The 19,004-nt window shown below is 41.3% G+C and overlaps 1 protein-coding gene across 1 annotated transcript in view; it reads right to left on the minus strand.

Annotated features, from left to right (window-relative positions):
* Positions 1-2,300: 2,300 nt before the first annotated feature.
* SLC35B4 (solute carrier family 35 member B4) overlaps positions 2,301-19,004 on the minus strand; it is a 42,130-nt gene continuing 25,426 nt past the window's right edge. The window contains exons 3-10 of the mRNA XM_025854837.2: positions 18,546-18,648; positions 16,939-16,988; positions 14,037-14,118; positions 13,758-13,818; positions 12,171-12,280; positions 10,782-10,857; positions 8,498-8,573; positions 2,301-7,679 (exon numbers count right to left, since the gene is read on the minus strand). Of these exons, the coding sequence (XP_025710622.1) occupies positions 7,436-7,679; positions 8,498-8,573; positions 10,782-10,857; positions 12,171-12,280; positions 13,758-13,818; positions 14,037-14,118; positions 16,939-16,988; positions 18,546-18,648 (802 nt within the window). The 3' untranslated portion in view covers positions 2,301-7,435. The remainder of the gene's footprint in view (positions 7,680-8,497; positions 8,574-10,781; positions 10,858-12,170; positions 12,281-13,757; positions 13,819-14,036; positions 14,119-16,938; positions 16,989-18,545; positions 18,649-19,004) is intronic.

Genomic DNA, 19,004 nt, shown 5'->3' on the forward strand with positions numbered 1-19,004 from the left:
GGGGGCGTTTCTTTCTACATACCTAGTTGCTTCTTGCTGGCTCCTTTTAAGATTATCTGTCTTTAATCTTTAACATTTTAATTATGTGTCTTGTTGTGGACCGCCTTGGTTCAACTTGTTTGGGGCTCTCTGTGCCCCCTGGACCTGGATGTCTCTTTCCTTCCCCCAGGTTGGATAAGTTCTCTCTTCTTTCTAGGAGCCCTATATTGTGAATGTCCATATGCTTGATGTTGTCCCAGAGATCTCTTAACCTATCTGCATTAAAAATTTCTTTTGCTCTTCAGGTTGGGTGCTTTCCATTAGCCGGTCTTCCAGATCACTGATCCACTCCTCTGCATCCTCTAATTTGCTGTTGATTCCTTCTAGTGTATTTTTCATTTGTTACTGCATTCTTTCCCTCTGATTGGCTCTTTTTTGTATTTTCTCTTTGTTGAAGCTCTGAGTTCATCCACTCTTATGTCTATCAGGTAGATTGTTGCTCTCCATTTCATTTAGTTCTTTTCCTGAAGTTTTGTGCTTTTGGTTAGAGCACATTCTTCATTTTGTGTTTATTTCTATGAAATAGAAGAGCTACTTCCTTTCTAAACTTGAGGAAATTGCCTTGTGTAAGGCTGGCTGGTGTAGACTGTGTGTCTGGCCATTGGGCTGGCTGTAGCAGGTGTGTGGACTGGGGATCCCAGCACTCTGCAGAGAGCACTCCAGCAGGACAGCTGAAGCTGAAGTAGGGACAAGGTGGGGGAGCCCGGGGCTTTTTCTGCAAGGTACATAACGGTAAGACTGCTGGAGCCACAGGAGGCCTGGGCAGAAAGTCCCCCGGCAATATGTGCGGGGGGGGGGGGGCTGCCCAGGCAAGTCATCTGGACTGTCCCAAGATGCTTTGCCCCTGTGTCACCTTGGTGATACAGCTGGAGCTGTAGTCTATGCTGTCTAGGTATACCCAGTGTGTGCTGGGGCCCCAGGTTCACAGAGATAGCAGGCCAGCCCAGAAGCCTGGATCCTATTTAAATCTGCATTATCAAGGTGAAGTGGTGTAAACAGGCGCGTGCTGCAGCCTCTCTGACCGGAGAGTGTTCCAGCAGGCCCCCTACTGCTTGGTAGAGAGCTAGTTCCTTAAAAAGCTATGGTTTAAAAAGGCAACTAGAATGTTATCTGCATCTCAGGGCAGATAAATCTGTTCAGTCCCTCAATTCTATCCCTCCCCACTGCAGTTTACAGTGTTGGGGTGGGGGTTCCCAGTTGTTACCATGTCAGTCTCTTCCACTGTTCTCTATGGGAAGCTGTCCAGTCAGCCCTCAGAGAAGGGGAGATCAAGGTTTTCCTACTTCACAAACTTCACCTAAGAATTCAAATGAAATGGGCTAAAGCTACCCCAAATAAAAGAAACAACTCTGTATACAAGGAAAATGCTTTCACTAAGAGAAAGGTATGAGGAATGCAAAGACATTTTTGTTGAGGGAAAACTTAGAACAAAATCTGAATGTAAAAAAGGAATTTTATATATGGTCAGTAATGGCTAAGATTAGAATAAATTTAAGTTTTAACATTAGTTTATTATTTATGAAAAGCAAACCAATAATCTAAGATTCTATGTCTTCATCAGATCTTTGATCATTCAGGAAAACTGAGTCTTCAATATTAAAAGAGCCAAGTTTTGCTCACAATTATGTAACCTTCGGTATTTAACTTTAAAATCTTTTGTCACTTTGGTTAAATATTTCAGAATGATCAGCGATCCTATTTAATAAAATGTTCAAACATTTTGATGTTTATTGACAAACTTTCCAAAATCAAATTCTAAAGTCTTTTCATCACAATCTAATTGAAATATTCCAGAGGGCCCATAGATATCTGGTCTCCTTATAAAAAGACTACAGTAATTAGGCTTGTTAAGTTAAATGGGAAGCTCTGTCAACTGAGTGATACTGAACTCTCTCAGATTATATTTATGTAGAAATGTTATTAAAAACTGTATGAAGCTCTTAGAAATCAGGTATGTCCTGGTATGTATGAAGTGTTGTGTGTCACAAATAACCGAATCTCCTCGTCAACTGCATTGCTGTGAACTCTGATAGGATCTCTAACCACGGCCACTTTTAAGTCTCTTCTTGTTTCCGGACAGTTACACTCAGATGCTTTTACAAGCCCTCCTGCAAATGTGTTTCGTCTGCACTGAGACTCATGGAAAGAAACTGGAGTACAGTTTCTGATAATATTAAGATCATGCAACTGAACTTGGTAAGAATTTCCAGAACTACTGAAAGAATTAGATTTAAGCAAAACAAGAATAACATGGGACTGAATGAATTGAGGATGATTATAATTCTTATGACTTTCTTTTGTTGAAACATTGTTTATCCAGATTTAAAGAAATCAAGATAACTCACAGCAATTTGATAAAATATACCTTTGTGAATAAAATATTTATCTTCTCTCTACCTGATCCCTTAGGAATTCAAAAACTCTCAGTATTCTTATATTTTCATAATATATTCATTTGCATAAGTTCAATAAGTAACGGGACACAACAACTGGAAACCCTGGTGATATTACCAAGGCTTTGACTGGAATGTCATAGTTGAGGGAGACCTGCATAAACTCAGCTATTACCAGAGAGCTTAAGGAACTAAGGTTGACTATATGGAGCCAAAAAAGCCCCCTGGAAAAATAGCCTGATATCTTGCTGACAGGGTTCCCAACAAACTTACCAGGTGAGGAGAGAAGGTCACTTCCTGGCAGGAAAAAGAACCTCGGGATACTTTGGGGACCTTGAGAAAGAATTAATCCAAATCTACAGGTGTTACAGGTGAAATCTGTGGCAAGTATTTGGCTTGGCTTCTAACCTTGAGAGGCTGTAAAGTGCAGTCTGGAGAGTCCTTATAAAAAGCCTATACGATCAATCGCTATTCTTGCTGCACTTATATGAGGAATCAGACCAAGTTCTAAAAAACTAGACTTATTTTGCAAACCAATTAGTCTCAACTGGGCTATCTTTGGTAAAAATGAGTGTGCTTATAAAGAGAAAAACTTTCAATAACATACCTTTGTGAATACTATATTCTAATACACTTCATTATAAACTGGACAAGATCCTGATTTCTTCTGGTTTTCTCCAGTGCCTGGCTACAACTCCCCCAACTAACATTTTTGTTTTTCTTCCCCATCCTTTTTACCTGGCTTGCTAACCAAAAACTGTGCTTTTTCCTGAAGCCCTGCAAACTGCATATAAACAACTTAAACTTCAGAGAAGCGACAACAGCTCACATGTACACAATCCGGATGACTTAAAAAGATCACAGAAACTCAAATTACAAACCATGAAAATACATCAGACTGCCACTGCCAGTAATCCAGAAATCCACTCGACTGGCTCCCCTCAGAAACTGGTTTATAATCTGATCCAATCATTAACCATTGCTTTTGTTTCCACAGAAATGGCTTATTCATTCCCGATTTGAACCATTGGACTAACTTTGAGAACACATCACCACCTCCTGAAATGAGTTTAACTAAACTGATGTATTGTCAGAACCCAGCCTGGTTCATTGAAATGGAACAATCTGGAACTTTTGATGTGTGAAACTTCCAGGGAAATTTCGGTGGAGGGAACCGCAGGGGTCAAGGGCAGGCCCCATAATGTACCACAATGGCATACTCATTATTTTTGAATTGAAACTATGTGGGAAACAGCAGGTACAAGGATACTCAGACCCTCCTCTATCCTCCTGAAAGCAGAAAATAGGTCTCCCACGTGAAAGGTACCCTCCCTGCACTAAGAAAACTAAAAAAAAAAAATAATAATAATCTTTATTTAAAGCCAAGAAAGCTGCAGAAACAAACCTGGTTATATTTTTACTAATCTACTACCACAGCCCGAATTCCTTACTAAAGCTCCCAAACATCCATTTTCTTTATCCTGTCAACTCCTGACAGGTTTACTGTCTAAAGTGTATATTTTTAAAATGCCTGCTTTGGTCTTCTGTTTAGGTTTCAGTTTCCTTATTGGGACTCCCGGGTGCACAAAATAAAACTGATTTTTTTTTCCTCCTGTTAATCTGTCTCATGTAAATTTAGTTCCTAGTCCAGCAGGAAGAACCTTGGACAGGAAAATTTCTTCCTCCCCTTCACTCTGACATGCCAACTGATCCACCAGCCCACAGCTAATTCACTGGCTTTGAATAATTCCTGAGGTTTTCCACTTCCCCTCTCCCTGGCATTTGGCACTGGTGAGTAAAGTGAGCTCAAGGTGGGGTGAAAAGAGCAAACAAGAACATGATTTTCCAAATACAGAAGAACATGGTGGTTAAGATTTTCACCCCCTTTCAGGTAACAAAACATATAAACATTTTTACATTTACCCTCAGGTTCATACTTATCTATACATATATTCACATATGGGCCAGATCTTCTCACACTCCAAGTATCAATGCTTATAACAATGTCTAACAAAATGCGTGTGACACAGATATAAATACCTTGTAAAAATCCAGAAAAACATCTGAGAGGCCCCAGAGAATAGAGGCATAAACAGATACAAGATTACAGGTGTGGAAAACTATACAAATTTTCAGTGGAAAAGTACACAAGTGAACAGAGACTGCAATGAGGACACTGGAGGTGGGGCTTAGGAGGGAAACAAAATAGGGCAGAAGGGAGGAAAGGTGCTCAAGAAATGACCTCATGTTATTAGAATGGTTTAAAAATGTCAGGTAATCTTCCCACAAGAATAAGGTACTGTAGCATTTCATAATTGGATAACTGGGCAGGAAGAAGGAGGAAAAACTAGATTGTGTCTAAATACTTTAAAAGTTGATGATAGACACTTACCAAGTACATTAATGATTGTTTCAGACGAAAAGGAAAATAAAAAGGATCAAGAAAAAAAAATTAAAAAATGAAAAAGAGCATTTATAATGTGACAAGAGAATTGTGTAAAGGCTGATGTAGGTATTACATTAATTTAGATATCCACCATTTTCTCCTGTTACTTTATCTATGACACTGGTCAAGCTGTTAGGTGGGTACACAAGTATGTATACACATGTACACACACACACACACACACACAGTATACTTTCTGGCTAGTATCCTCTGCTATTTGATCTTTGCTCTAAAGGTAGAGTAACACCAATCTCTTTTGTAAACAAACTCTATGTCTAGGGCACACAGTTACATAGTCTTGACCCAGAGAAAGAGGAGAAGCACTTTAGTAGACATTTCTCCTTCAGTTGCATGGGTCTGGTCCTCTACAAAATGGTTTATTTGCCTCTTTAATAAAAGTTGAAATTAGTTTCAACCTGGATTGAAAAATCAGTTATCCTATGGAAATAAATGGTCCAAAAAAAGTTGTTAATGGAAGTGTTAGTGTCCATTAGACATATTTTCTTACATCTGGCCCCTAGAGAGAAAATCAACTCACAGGGCATTTCAGACATTCTGTTCTTACATATGTTCATTTTTTGTTTAAGTGCCATAATCTGTCCATATATAACCTCTTGTTAATAAAACCAGCAGAGGTGTTCAGACTGAGAGGGACATGTACTTTCTAAAACCAGAATCTAAAACCTAACAGACCCAGTTAAATGCTGCCTGTGTACACCAACCATTTCAATAACTAAAAATTTTCATCAACATAAAAAGGATAACACTAAGTTATGAAAGCCTGTTAAGACTCCAGATACATAGCAATCCAATAGCCCCTAGGGACAGGTCCTTCTATTAAGTGATTTTTAAAAAAGCAGCTTTTATTGTTTTTAAGAGGATATTTAACACAAGCTATTTATAGCATCATATAGCCTGAGGAACTCTACATATTTCAAAGAAAATGCCTTTTGATTCCATGAATGGGTTCACACCAAATTCGGCATCTTTTAGAGTAGACCAATTATTAGCACTGGAAAGTTGTCCTCCAGAACAACAAATTAGTCTGAAAACCCAGTGACTAACATGGAGAAACAATGAGGCAGCTTAAGTTACCTCCCCAGAGCGACCCAATGGTTGTGGGACACTATTTCAGACCCCCTCAGAGAACAGCTGTAGATGGAGAAGGAAATATCCACACCACAGAATGAGACAAGGAGATCTGGAGAACCACATCGCAATGTAAGAACACAGTCCATGCCCAAAGGGAAAAGGAAGGGCTTTGTGTGCAAAAGAGGGAAGTGCATGTACCTCTGTGAGGTTAACGAAGGTCCGAGGCTGAGTGAAGAACGAGGAAACAGAAGAACAGACTTTCATGCTCTTTTTCTCAAAATTATCCCAGGAAGGAAAAACCACACCTCCGAAATGATTAGCCAGAAAGGGCATCATGTTTCTACACAGTAGAACACATTACCTCCCAACCATCTGTAAATACCCACCAAGAACACGAAGATACCTCATAGGAAAGAAAAAATCCACCTTCATTTTCATTGTGACTGGACCTGATTTATCCACCACTCCCACCATATACTAGTCTACTCCTTAGCCTGACTGCCCATGACTCTATCAGACTGACAGGCAGAGCGGGATCTCTCTGGTTAAGAAGCCTTACAAAGAGTTAACGCACCCACTGGGAACCAGCCCTGCGCGTACCTGGCCAGGCCTAGAGGGGAGCTTGGGCTCTCTGGGTGCCGCCGAGGGTCAGCTGCTCCCGGCCACCCTGGCAGCACCATCTCCATTCTGAGCTGAAGGGCTCCATGTACAAGACGGAGGGAAAACGTCTCTCCCTCCTGATTCACATAAACCTTTCTTATTAACTGTGCCATAGAGATGTGCCACAGGGTCTGTTCTAAGCACAGAAAGCAAAAGACTTTTGCATAAGGGAAAAAAAAAAAAAAGCAAGATGGGGAAAGAATACCCACTGGCCCTGCTCCAGGGTGACAAGGCTCTGCTCACATGGACAACCGCTTCTTTTCCGGGCCCAGTGTCACCGGGGTCTCAATTCACAGGGTCACTCAGCTGTGTCCCAAGGATGAGGCCTGGAGCATCTGACTGGCTGACAGTGCTGCGGGGGTGGCGGGGGGGGGAGGGAGTGGAAAGGTGACAGAAAGAAGGGACGAGGCCACAGGAGGGTAATGACTGTGTGGCAGAGAATCATCAGAAAGGCAACAAGAGATCAACTCGTCTGAGACCACTCATATAACACTAGTAGCTGTGGGGACTCAGAATTCAATAAACAAGTAACAGTACTAAATATTTTGGTAGACAAAACAAGTAACAAACTGGCTGTTTAATAGCAGAGAACTGTTCTTGTTTCTATTTCATGGTTGAGGGGTGTCCATTTAGAGTCTGCAAACCTTGGTCTGTACAGCCTTAAGAAATGTGAGAAGTCCCTCCTTCTGAGGATTCTCTGGTACAAGGCTGGTTCAGTACTTCAGCATTAACGAGTGTGAAATGGTGGCCAGACTTTCACCAGACCCTGGCCCATTAGGACATTGGTCTCTGCTCCAGGCAGACCTCAGTTTTTCTTGTCCTTCTGAGGCTGGCTTTTTGTGGTCCCTAGGTTGTTCCACACTTCTGAGTACATTAGGGTCCCAGTGAAGACAAACAAGGTACCCAGCCAGTGCCACAGCGTGAACGGGTTCTGGAAGTACAGGATGGAAAAGATGAGGCTGACAAACTTGCGCAGAGTCACGACAAGGGTGACGGTAAGGGAGGCACATTCTGTGGTGAGAATGAAGACGCCCCGGATGCACACGTACCTGGAGTGGTGGGGTTAAGGTGGTTTTCAGTAGACTAGGGAGAACACCAGGGAGAACATTCTGGCATCGCTCTTAGTTTAAACGTTCATATTCTAAGAACCAGAAAACACGGGGGTGGGTTATGGCTGCTCTGAGGCTCTTCCTTAGTACAACACCCTGCAGAATGCATGTCCTACCATCCATCTGTGGATCCTAACTTGAAACCGCCTGCGGAACTCCCACTATTCTTGTTCCGAATCCTTCACACGGTTTACGGTGAGGGTCCCCCTCCCAAGCAGTGACAGAGGTCAGCAAACCTACTTTAGAGGACCCGGGCTCCACTACTCGTCCAAAAAGGAACTCTGCCGGCAAATCTATTAGGTGATGTCAGAGAAATGAGACCCATCTCGACCTGTTTCATGGTTTCAAAGCCTTCATGATTTTTATAACATACTTAAGGTCGTTCAAAAGAACCATTGAAAAAATTAGGTTTTAGTTTGAAATTTCTTGCAGAATTTTGTGGCAGCTTGTGACATATCCTAGGTTACTGAAAAACTCCAGCAGAAATCACAGAGCATTCATGTCATATACTCATACTTAGTTATCCATTGATATCTACACCTCCACCCAGAGCAAGTCCTTTGTGGTGCCCAGTGACTTACTGACCTACTGCAGCACTAACATCTCTCTGGCCCCCCACGAAGGCACCTCTGTCTCTGGCAGTACAAAACAGATCAAGGCAGAAACAAAACTCATATCACCGCACCATCAGAAGAATAAACATTCCTATGTCAAAAGACCATGGAGCAGACCATGTGGCAGAGGAGTGCAAAGGATACTGAGTGATGACATTCATGAGGAGGTAGAACCACATGATGGGCACTGTCACACCAATGACTGGAACTTGATATAATTCTGCAAAGATAAAGAGGGGAGACAGTCATATTTTTGACAGCTTAATGGAGACTGAACATAAAAGAGACGGCAACAGTACTTCCCTTGCAAGTAGATTTGGACGGTAGACCACTTTACTTGCCTTGATTCCAGACTACATCGGTCTTAAGAGTCATTACACTGGTTTCTTAAATTATTTATTTTACCTGTAAAATAAACTCTTCACCATCCACCTGACTAGGACCCCACTTTACAAAGAAACACTGTGAGGCACAGAGAGGTGAAAAATGACATGGTCTTAACTGACAATCGACACGTGAGTAAAGACAACCTGTAACTAAATGTCATTTGGAAATATATTCAATCCTACTAGTAACTGAAGAATTCAAAACTGAACAAGGCTCTACCATTTTATACTCTATTAAAACAGCAATTAAAAACTTATAAAATCCTAATCTGGAAATGTGGTAGTGGAATTGGCAGCCACTCAGTTGGTAGTGGTATCAACTACCGGTGTGTGTTTTTTTAAAATCAATTTCATAATGCTTATATTAAGGGACAAGTATTTATATTCATTCTTAGGAATTAGTCCTCATGAATTCAAAAGAAGAAAATTCTCCATTGATGGGAGTACTATTTATAAGGAGGAAAAACTGAATCAATCTCAATGGTTAATCTTAGAGCAATGGCTGTGTAAGCAAAGGAACTTCCACTAAATAAGGCAGGACACATTTGATTAAAAAAGAATCACGAAGATTATATACACTCACATAAAAAAGAAGGCAAGTGAAAAAGCAAGTATAAAATTTATCTACACAAGGATGACAACTATGTAAGAATATATGTAAGCAGTATCTGGAAAAAGAAACTGCTAAAACGAAATTAGCTGACGTCTAAGGCGATGGAACTGTAACTTTTCTTCCCTTAAATACATTCTTATGTTCTGAGGCTTGCATAGTAAATATTTGGGAAGAAATAAAATATTCAAGATCAAAGAGAGTAAGGACATAGTAATCCTCAAAAGATCCGTTTTTAAAAATTCCTCAGTTGTTTGGGGAGTTGAATTATACAGTATAACTTAGGAAATTCTAATAGTGACAGTGAGGTCTGGTTAGTAAATGAATGTTACTAGTAATAGTATTACTATTTAATAGCTTCAGAGATCCACTGAATCCAATGAATATTACTAGTAACTAAATCAAAATCAATCCCAAGGAATCTGGTAATATGTTTATGTCAGTAGCCCTTCGTTATGTGGGAATTCTCAAGAGACCTTAAAAATCATTGTGTCAAAAATGGCCATGTGTTGATTCTATCTTCAAAAAAAAAAGCCAGAAGTGATTGAGTAATTTGGAGCCTTAAAAACTTCCTGACGCACTACCTTCATTACACACTTTTGGTGGGTAAATGGGACAGGCAACCCTGCAAACTCCAAGAGGAAGCATTCACACCGTCCCAACGCAGGTTCTGAGGGCAAACAAGTTAACAGGGTACATACTGCCCTACCACAAAACACACCTGCCATTTTGGATACGAGCAACATAAAGCCTTAATTTTACACGTTTCTTTGTTCCTGTGTCCGTCTACACACTATGTCTTTTAGTCGATAATCACATAAGTAATTCCTTTCAAGTTAATTGGCAATTTATAGCTAGTTGATTAAACAGCCCCTTAAAAAGTAATAGCTAACTTACCCTGTAGACATCTGAACTAATTTTGCTTATTCCTGCTGCCTACCTACTCTGTATCTTGGAAAAAAGCCCCCTTGTGGTTCTTGTTTCCCCTGACTCCAAAGGAGCTAGGATGGGGTGTGCGAGCGGGTCTGCCTTCGCCAGCAGCAAAGGAAGAGCAGGAACACACAGAGCTGGATGGCTGCCCAGTTTCTCACGGTCCCACCTCTGCAGGGGGGTATTGCTATTTTTTTGCATTCTCAAAACATCAAATGTTCCACACATGCAAATGCAAACACACAAATTCCAAAGCAAAATAGAAAATTTGAAGATACTCTCTTCCATCGTTTGCAAATGACTGAGAAGCACCTGTAAAAGTTTTTGCCGCTGCAGCCGCTGATGAACAGCACTGTATCCCCAGGAGGTGGAGTGGGGATGGCTCCCAATAGGGCAATGATTTGGAAAAGATCGTGAAAAAAGCAGCAGTCAAGTCAATAGCAAAACTGAGAGGTGGCCGCAGAACCTGTCAGGTAATTCTACCAAATAACATCCTACTCACCAGACTTATTGAACAGAACTGCATGGTCATAAATATCGGAAGCCAGGAAGATGAAGCCAGGAAGTGGAAGGGCATGCTATGGGAAGGAAGATTTCATGTAAATTTAAATACAGACACATGATACAATGTGTAGAGCAACTTTACAATGTCTTACTGCTTGTCAAACAACTCATAAAACTGTATCAAGAAAAACAATTCAGACTCGTTAGGTTAAATGTATCCAGGGCTTCAGACCAGGTGACACTGTCCAGCGTGCTACTGACCCAAACTGCAGTTCTTGCCCTTACGGAACGGAGTCAATGATCACCACATACTAAACAAAACAAAACAAAACAAACGGAGCCAGCATCCTTCCCTCAACAAAAGGGAGGTTTGAACTCACAGCCATTCGGACCATAGGATTTGCTACATTTTGCTACTTTTGGAAAATGGCTTGGCAAACAGAAGGATTTAAAAATTATAAAGAAGGCAAAGGTCGATTTCAGGGAGTTTAGGTAACTCTTGGGAAAAAGAGGTTTGAGGACAATACGAGGTCAGGGAAAATGAAGACAAGAATAAAAAGAGGACGGAGAGGACATGACAGGTCAGCACAGGTGAACGTGCTTGACAAGCGCCACCAGCACCACAGTATGGGATCACAGCTAACGTTACGGGCCAGCCACTCCGTGCCAGGTACAATTCTCAAAGAAAGATGTGAACCAGATAGACTGTTCCTTATTTTTTAAACTCCCAGCCACATACTCCAGCTCCAGTTAAATATCTCAACCGGATTGTCTGCAGCTTCTGGCGGTGAAGGAACACCTGACTCATCCGACTCCACCTGAACACTGAAGCTGAAGGCATCTCTACCACCCAGAACCTTGAGGGGCTGTGTTTTGGATGTTCTCTCCATAGGAGAGAGGTTGGAGGACGAGTACAGTTAGAGAGAGTAGCTCTGGCTCAGCAGTTTCCAAAAAAGCAGCGAAGCACACAGAAGTCGGTAATGAAACTATCCATCGAGTAAAGAGAGCTCCTCAGAGGGACTGCGCTCACCCCTCTTCCCCCGTCTCTCAAATGCCTGCCACCTGCCTGCCAACGTCCCCCTCGGCCTGTTGTTTTTGGAACTTATTTTCCTGTTCCAAGTTTCCATAGTGGTTTTAACTTGATTTCATCTCCAGGAACATTGGGGGGGTGAAGGTTCTCATCCCCAGACTTGTTCCTGGTTGGCAGACATGCTAGGTTCACACTGATCTATCATCTCATATAGAGAACTGTGGCTCAGAATACACATTAGTAGCCTATTAAAAATACTTGGTCCTTCGACTACATCAGAAAAATGCATACTTCATTTGAAATAAAAGATTACAACTCAGTACTTTTTATCTTCCTCAGGTTTAAGAAATTGCTTACGTTATAAAACAAAGCCTCCTTGGAGTGTTTCCCAAATTGTTTGTATAGGGTCTCTTGGAAAATACCCATCCTTGCTGACATCAGAAGTGCAAAAGTCAGTGCCCCAATTCCTAAAAAAAAAAAACAAAAATCAGGTTACAAGATACTAGATTTGCTCATTTCCAGATGTTTTCCTAAAGACCACCGACTGTTCTACACTAATTACAAGCCAGCTGTAGAACATGGACAAAATTTTTAAAAGAAATAAAAAATCAACCACAGGATCACTACCTACTACTTGATAGGTTGCACTCTCTCTATATATATATATTTATGTATATATTTAATGCTAAAACAGGACAATGAACATACAATTGTACATCTTGCTTTCTTCATGATCTTTTTCTTGGATTTTCCTTCAAGTCATTAAAATTTTTTCAAAGGTATGAATTCATGGCTCCATGACTCTATCACGTGGAGGGACCAGATTAGCTGTCTTATGAGAATGATTAGATTACTTCCAATTATTTCACCACTCAAATCAATGTACATCCTTGTACATAAATCTTGAAACAAAATGTTGATGATTTCCCTTAGGATAAACTTTCCTAAATGAAATTACGGAGTCAAAAGTTGTAGACATTTTTAAAACTCACTACTAAATTTTTCCTGAAAGGCTGTGTCAATTTCTACCATAAACAGTTTATACAAAAATGCACCCTCAGCAGCGATGAGAATAATCGTTTACTATCTTGCCATTTTAATAGGCCAAAAATAAAAAGGTACTACATTTTGGTTTCAATTTGCATCTCTCTGATTCCAAGACCATTCAGGCTGAACCTAAGAATCAGATATTAATTTTTCCCCATGAACTGTATGTTCATATCCTCTGCAAATTTTTCTTATCGGATGAAGTGTTTTCTAACAGCTCATAAAGATTTTTCTATGTGAAGAAGAGCGACCTGAAGGGATAGTTTCGAAGCCAAGCGGCAGGGAGAATCGAGTTTTTTCATTGCTATTTCTCTGCGGCTTAGTCTCGAACTGTTACTGCTGCTACCGGCTGCACTTGGAAAGAGTTTCGCCTCTGTATCCGACAACACGAGGCCAAAGCTCTACAGTAGTTGTCTAATTCCACAAAGAGATACTCATTTTTAAAAATTCCCTAGGAGACTCAGATGATCAGTCAGGTTTGGGAACACTCATTATGGAAGAGCTAACTTATGAAGAAAATGATTCTAAAATTTAGAAATGAGTCCCCTGGAAATTTACTGCTTCTACTCGGGAGACAGATCGTGAAGAACAGGAGGATACTCGAAGCACTCGCTCCCAGAGAGGGACAGGCAACCGACATGCACTTTTCTTTCTGTATCAGTGGCAACCAAGGAAATCGTGGATCCACGTTGTAGAACCCACTACCCTGAACATGGACATTTTCTTTTTTCATGCTCTGAACACCAAAGTTCAGAGATACGTGATCCCAGGTGCCTCTCTCTTCTGTGGCATGATCTGTTTAGCCAAAGCTTCTTGCCAAGAAACCCGTTCTTCGGGAGAAAACTCAGCAAACAGAACTGCAGAGGCAATTAGCTTTATTGTAATTATTGTACTTGCCTAGTAGCCACCTTAAAAATGCCTGGAATCCATCATTCTCACTCGAGCTGGACTGGGAAGTCTAGGAAGGAAAGAAAAATACCAGGTAGAGAGACCAGAACTACATGCAAGGTGCCCGGGTAGAAAGTAATGATCTGTGTTACCCATTCCCCTCCACTCTCCTCTTTAGCAGAGACCCAAATCCTATTGCATAAGCCTGTAAACGTACTGTATCAATAAAAAGCACCGGGGCCCCCATGGCAAGCAGTGAATAGAAATGATTTGTGAAGCGATTCTTACCACCTGCTTTGCTGACATGAAAGTGCAAATAAATATCCCCAGAGACACCAGGGCAATGGAGGTATATTTGAATATGCTGTATCTGCAAGAACAAGAACAAGAACACCTTAAGAAAAGCACAGATACGAATTTCCACATGATGCTCACAGTCAAGTGTTGCATAAGAGCACAAATCACCAAAATACGGCTGACGGTACCACACACATGAAGGAAGCAGCGTGCTAATGACTGAACACACTCTTCTAGTGTTGCTTAAAATAGTTTCCATTAGTTTGTGGACCGAGAGATTGTTTCATCAGAAAACAAAAACAAAGAAAGACATAGACCAGACATGATACTCCATTCTGCTTGAGTCCCAGTGAAAGCTGGGCAGATCTTAACTGCCACCTGTGGCTTTTCTGGTCTTCGAGGGCCCAAACATGAGTGTCAGAGACACACCAGACAAGAGGAAGAACGGAGTCTCAGAGACAAGCAGCAGGACTCAATGCTAAAAAAAAAAAAAAAAAATCATTCAACTGTGTTGTCGGGAGAGGATATTTTTAACAACTTTGAATGACTTAAATGTTTTTAAATGTCAGCACAGTTGGATAAAAGAAGAAATATTACACTAACAGGACTGATAGCAGTAAGAACAGTGGCATTTCCTATTAACTAAAACAACATCGGGGCGCCTGGGTGGCTCAGTCGTTAAGTGTCTGCCTTCGGTTCAGGTCATGATCCCGGGGTCCTGGGATCGAGCCCCGCGTCGGGCTCCCTGGTTGGCAGGAAGCCTGCTTCTCCCTCTCCCACCCCTGCTGCTTGTGTTCCTTCTCTCACTGTGTCTTTCTCTGTCAAATAAATAAATAAAATCTTAAAAAAAAAACATCATTAACATCCCTCTTGGGCCTCTTACTGATAAAGCAGAAGGCCTCAGGCAAGAATGAAAAGGAATTAAATTTACAGGATGAACCGTCCAGGGTTTTCTAGCCAAATACTTTTTGTAGAGTTCTGATCACATCACCTCATAAAAGGCCAACAGGACTAGCTAAGCAGCAGATCAGGCGCCAAAAGCTACCTGCTAGTGGACAGAGGCAGGATGAGGTAACAGGCTCTGAGGAAGCAGATAGAAAAGTAAGGGAGGGCGCCTGGGTGGCTCAGTCGTTAAGCGTCTGCCTTCGGCTCAGGTCATGATCCCAGGGTCCTGGGATCGAGTCCCACATCGGGCTCCCTGCTCTGCGGGGAGCCTGCTTCTCCCTCTCCCACTCCCCCTGCTTGTGTTCCTGCTCTCGCTATCTCTCTCTCTGTCAAATAAATAAATAAAATCTTTAAAAAAAAAAAAAAAAAGAATTTAAAAAAAAAAAAAAAAAAAGAAAAGTAAGGGAACTCTTCAGTCTGGAAAGATCCAGACAGGGAGAGATTTGTAACTCAGGCCTAAAAATTAACAAAGGGCAGGTTCAGGTAAGTACAGACTTGGCCTTCAAATCCCAAAATGAGGAACATACTATGAACCTAAGGGGCTCTGCTCAAAATACACAAAAGAAGACAGTAACTTCCTAATTCCTGATATTAGATGGTCACCTTAAGGAAATTCCTGCTCTCTGGATGATACACACCAAGGAGAGTCAAAAGGGCTTACTTGGATAGATTCAAGATGACCCAACACAAGTTCCCCAGGGAAATGGAGATGTTTAAGAAAGACCCCTGACATTTCAGAGCACTATCAGGAGAATACATTCCTTGTATAATATGTTCTTTCGTAGCCCTATCATGAGCAAAATCAAAGGTTGGAAGGCCTGCAGGTCTGTCCCAACGTCAAGTCTACACTACCAAGAAGCTTAGCAGTCACTTCAATGTAACAAACCCATTACATATGAACACTTAATGTGGAGACCTGAAAAGGAAGTCGACTGCAGTTGTACTCATCTGGGGAATACATAAGCCTCAGAAGACAAAGGGTTCATGATAAGAAGCCTAGCAGGAGAGGACAGCTGCCCTCCTTAGGACACTGCTCATATTACCTAAATGCTCTAGGTTCCCACACTCTCAATTGGCAGCACTTTCTAAGCTGGGATAGAGTTCTGACACTGGGGCTAGATACTGAATACAGAGAAGAGCTGGCGTGAGCTTGTACCATTGTGATCTTAACAGTGAGGGTGAACTGCCCCTGAGGAATGTTCCAGACTGAATGTGCTGACTCTCCCCAATGCCCTTCCTCCTTGGGAGTAAGGGGCAAGGCTCAGAACGAAAGTGGAAGACAAATACTTTGAGAAAGTATCCCAGGTATTTCTGATATTTCCCAACCATATCCCAGAGAGAGGCACTGGTGACAGCCACATGAAACAGTCCTGAAAGTTTTCACCCCATCTTCTTACCATTTGGGTCTTTGTTAGGAACTTTCTTTCTAACATGGGTATCGTTAGTTCATCACATCGTAATGATTAACACCTCCTATGACAGTGTTGTCCAAGAACTTCCGCGAAGTTGATAATGTTCCATATCTGGGTTCTCCAACATGGTTGCCACTAGCCACACGTGGCTACTAAGCACTTAAAATGTGAGAAACTAAATACTTAACTTTAAATAACTTAAATTTAAATGTAAATAGTCCCATGTAGCTAGTGGAGACTACATGGGACAGTGAAGTTCTAGATCAACTGGCTTTGGAGGTTACTATGGTACTAAAGATTCAGTGGTGACAAGAGCTACTTCGTTCTACACAGAGGAAATGCTGCTCCAAAGCCACAGGTGGGGCCCCTTACCCCATCCACTGCCTCAGGATGCACAGCACTGTCACGGAGACAACAGAGAGACAAGCTAGATGATCAAGAGCAAACTTATCACCACTATGAGAAAAGGAGTCCAGCTTATGGATGGGGCTCAGGATATCCTTCCTACACATAAAATATGAAAGTATATTGTTTACCTTTTCTTCAAAATGATAATTCCTAGGATCATGTTGGCAATTAGAGAACCCTGTAAAAGGACAACAGTAACAGAGTTTTAGTGCACCAGGGAAAGAAAATAATTCAAGATAAATAAGAACACCGACAAGCAGGAAAAAGAGCCAGAAAGGAGGAGATTAGAATGAATAATTAGTAAGGTTCACTTGTTCTTATAATGGCAAAAAGTATAAACTATACAAATCTATTATGTAAATTAATAAAACCTTCTGAAGATAACAATGAGAATAAAAATGATCAATTCTCTAAATATTGGTCAGAGCTGAAACTAAGGCTAGCAGAAATTATATTGTAGACTTAATTTTGTTAAATTTTCCATCTGATTTAGGAGAGCTTTTGCTAGGCTTCTCCTCACCCCCGGTTTTAATTAATGAAAGAAGGCGTGCAGGGATCTTTCTCTTCTCTAGAAAGCTGTCGCTCAATCAGCAAGAGTTTATTGAAAGTCTATTATGTACTCAGTACTTTGAAAGTCATCTTTGTAAGTATAATTAGCTCTGAGAAGTCCCTTTGAGGATAGCACCTTTAATCTCCCAGAAATCTCAGACTACACAGAAATGTTATAATTCCAATGGTCACCAATTTTGCATTCTTCTGCAATCCTAACTACATTCCCCTTGAAGTTTTCTTGCTCTTCAGGGAGCACTCTGTTATTTATTTATATATAGATCTCCCACCAAACATGAGAGGAAGGAAAAAGCCACTGCTGCTCTGGGAGAAACCCCACCTTCATCAAGAATTTCCCTTTATTGGGGCGCCTGGGTGGCTCAGTCAGTTAAGCATCTGGCGGCTCAGGTCATGATCTCAGGGTCCTGAGATTGAGTCCTGCACCGGGTTCCCTGGTCAGCAGGAAGCCTGCTTCTCCCTCTCCCTCTGCTCCTCCCCCTCATGCTCTGTCTCTCTCTCCAATAAATTAAAATCTTTAAGAATTTCCCTTTATTTAGAGCACCTGGGTGGCTCAGTCAGTTAAGCCTCCCACTCTTGGTTTTGGCCCAGGTCATGATCTCAGGGTCATGAGATCGAGCCCTGCATCAGGCTCCACACTCAGTGGGGAGTCTCCTTGAGATTTTTGTCCCTGTGTTCCTCACTGCACCTGTGCATGTGCACGCTCTCTCTAAAATAAATATTTTTTAAAAATAAGAATTTCCCTTTACTTAATGGTCTCAAAAGTCTTGCTTTAAAAAAAAAATCAAAAAAGGGAAGTATCAATTTTATGTACTAGAAGTAAATGTAATTTTATGAAAGAAACCAAAAGTGATGAGAAATAAGTAACATTCATAGCAAGTCTGAATATAAAATCAACCAGATGAGGGAAATTAAACGTAAAATCTGTCTCCCAGGGAAATTTTAGCTCCTTTTATTGATCACGCATAAGACCTCAGAGGGATGAAAGTCAACTGTCCACTCTGCCTTACTGCGCAGATGAAAGCCAGTCTTTGCTCATGCATCCAGGAGACCTATTCTTAGACGCTAGACTCTACTAGTTATAAGACCTTTCTACTTTTGTCAAGTGTTCAATCGACCCACTTAGATGCCCCAGAGCAACATACACATGTAAGCCGGCAGCACTTACAGATCTAAATATCATATGCAGGGGCATGGCAATGTTGAGATTCAGGGCATAGTTGTTCACCACACTGACAGTGAAGAACATGGCTACCATCACAGCGTAGTACCTGAAACGCAGAGATCACAGCACATCACACAAAATCTACTATTTCAAGAAAATCAAGTATAGAAGGAAACAGTTATTTTTGGTTAGAAAAATATCTCGTTTTAGTCCCTCCAGATTAAAAGATTGTATCACTACTATAATGTGAAGTCAATACTAAGCACATACAAAAATACATCCAAAGCCAGACTAACATGGAAAAAGTCTGAATTATAGAATATGTTTTGGCTCAGGTCATGATCTCAAGGTCCTGGGATTGAGTCCCGCACTGGGTTCCCTGCTCAGCAGGGAGCCTGCTTCTCCCTCTCCCTCTGTTCTTCCCCCTCATGCTCTGACTCTCAAATAAATGAATAAAAGAAA

Source organism: Callorhinus ursinus, unplaced genomic scaffold (assembly GCF_003265705.2).
Source record: "Callorhinus ursinus isolate GAN/ISIS: 27379988/994484 unplaced genomic scaffold, GSC_fseal_2.0 scaffold12, whole genome shotgun sequence".
Taxonomy (NCBI): domain Eukaryota; kingdom Metazoa; phylum Chordata; class Mammalia; order Carnivora; family Otariidae; genus Callorhinus; species Callorhinus ursinus.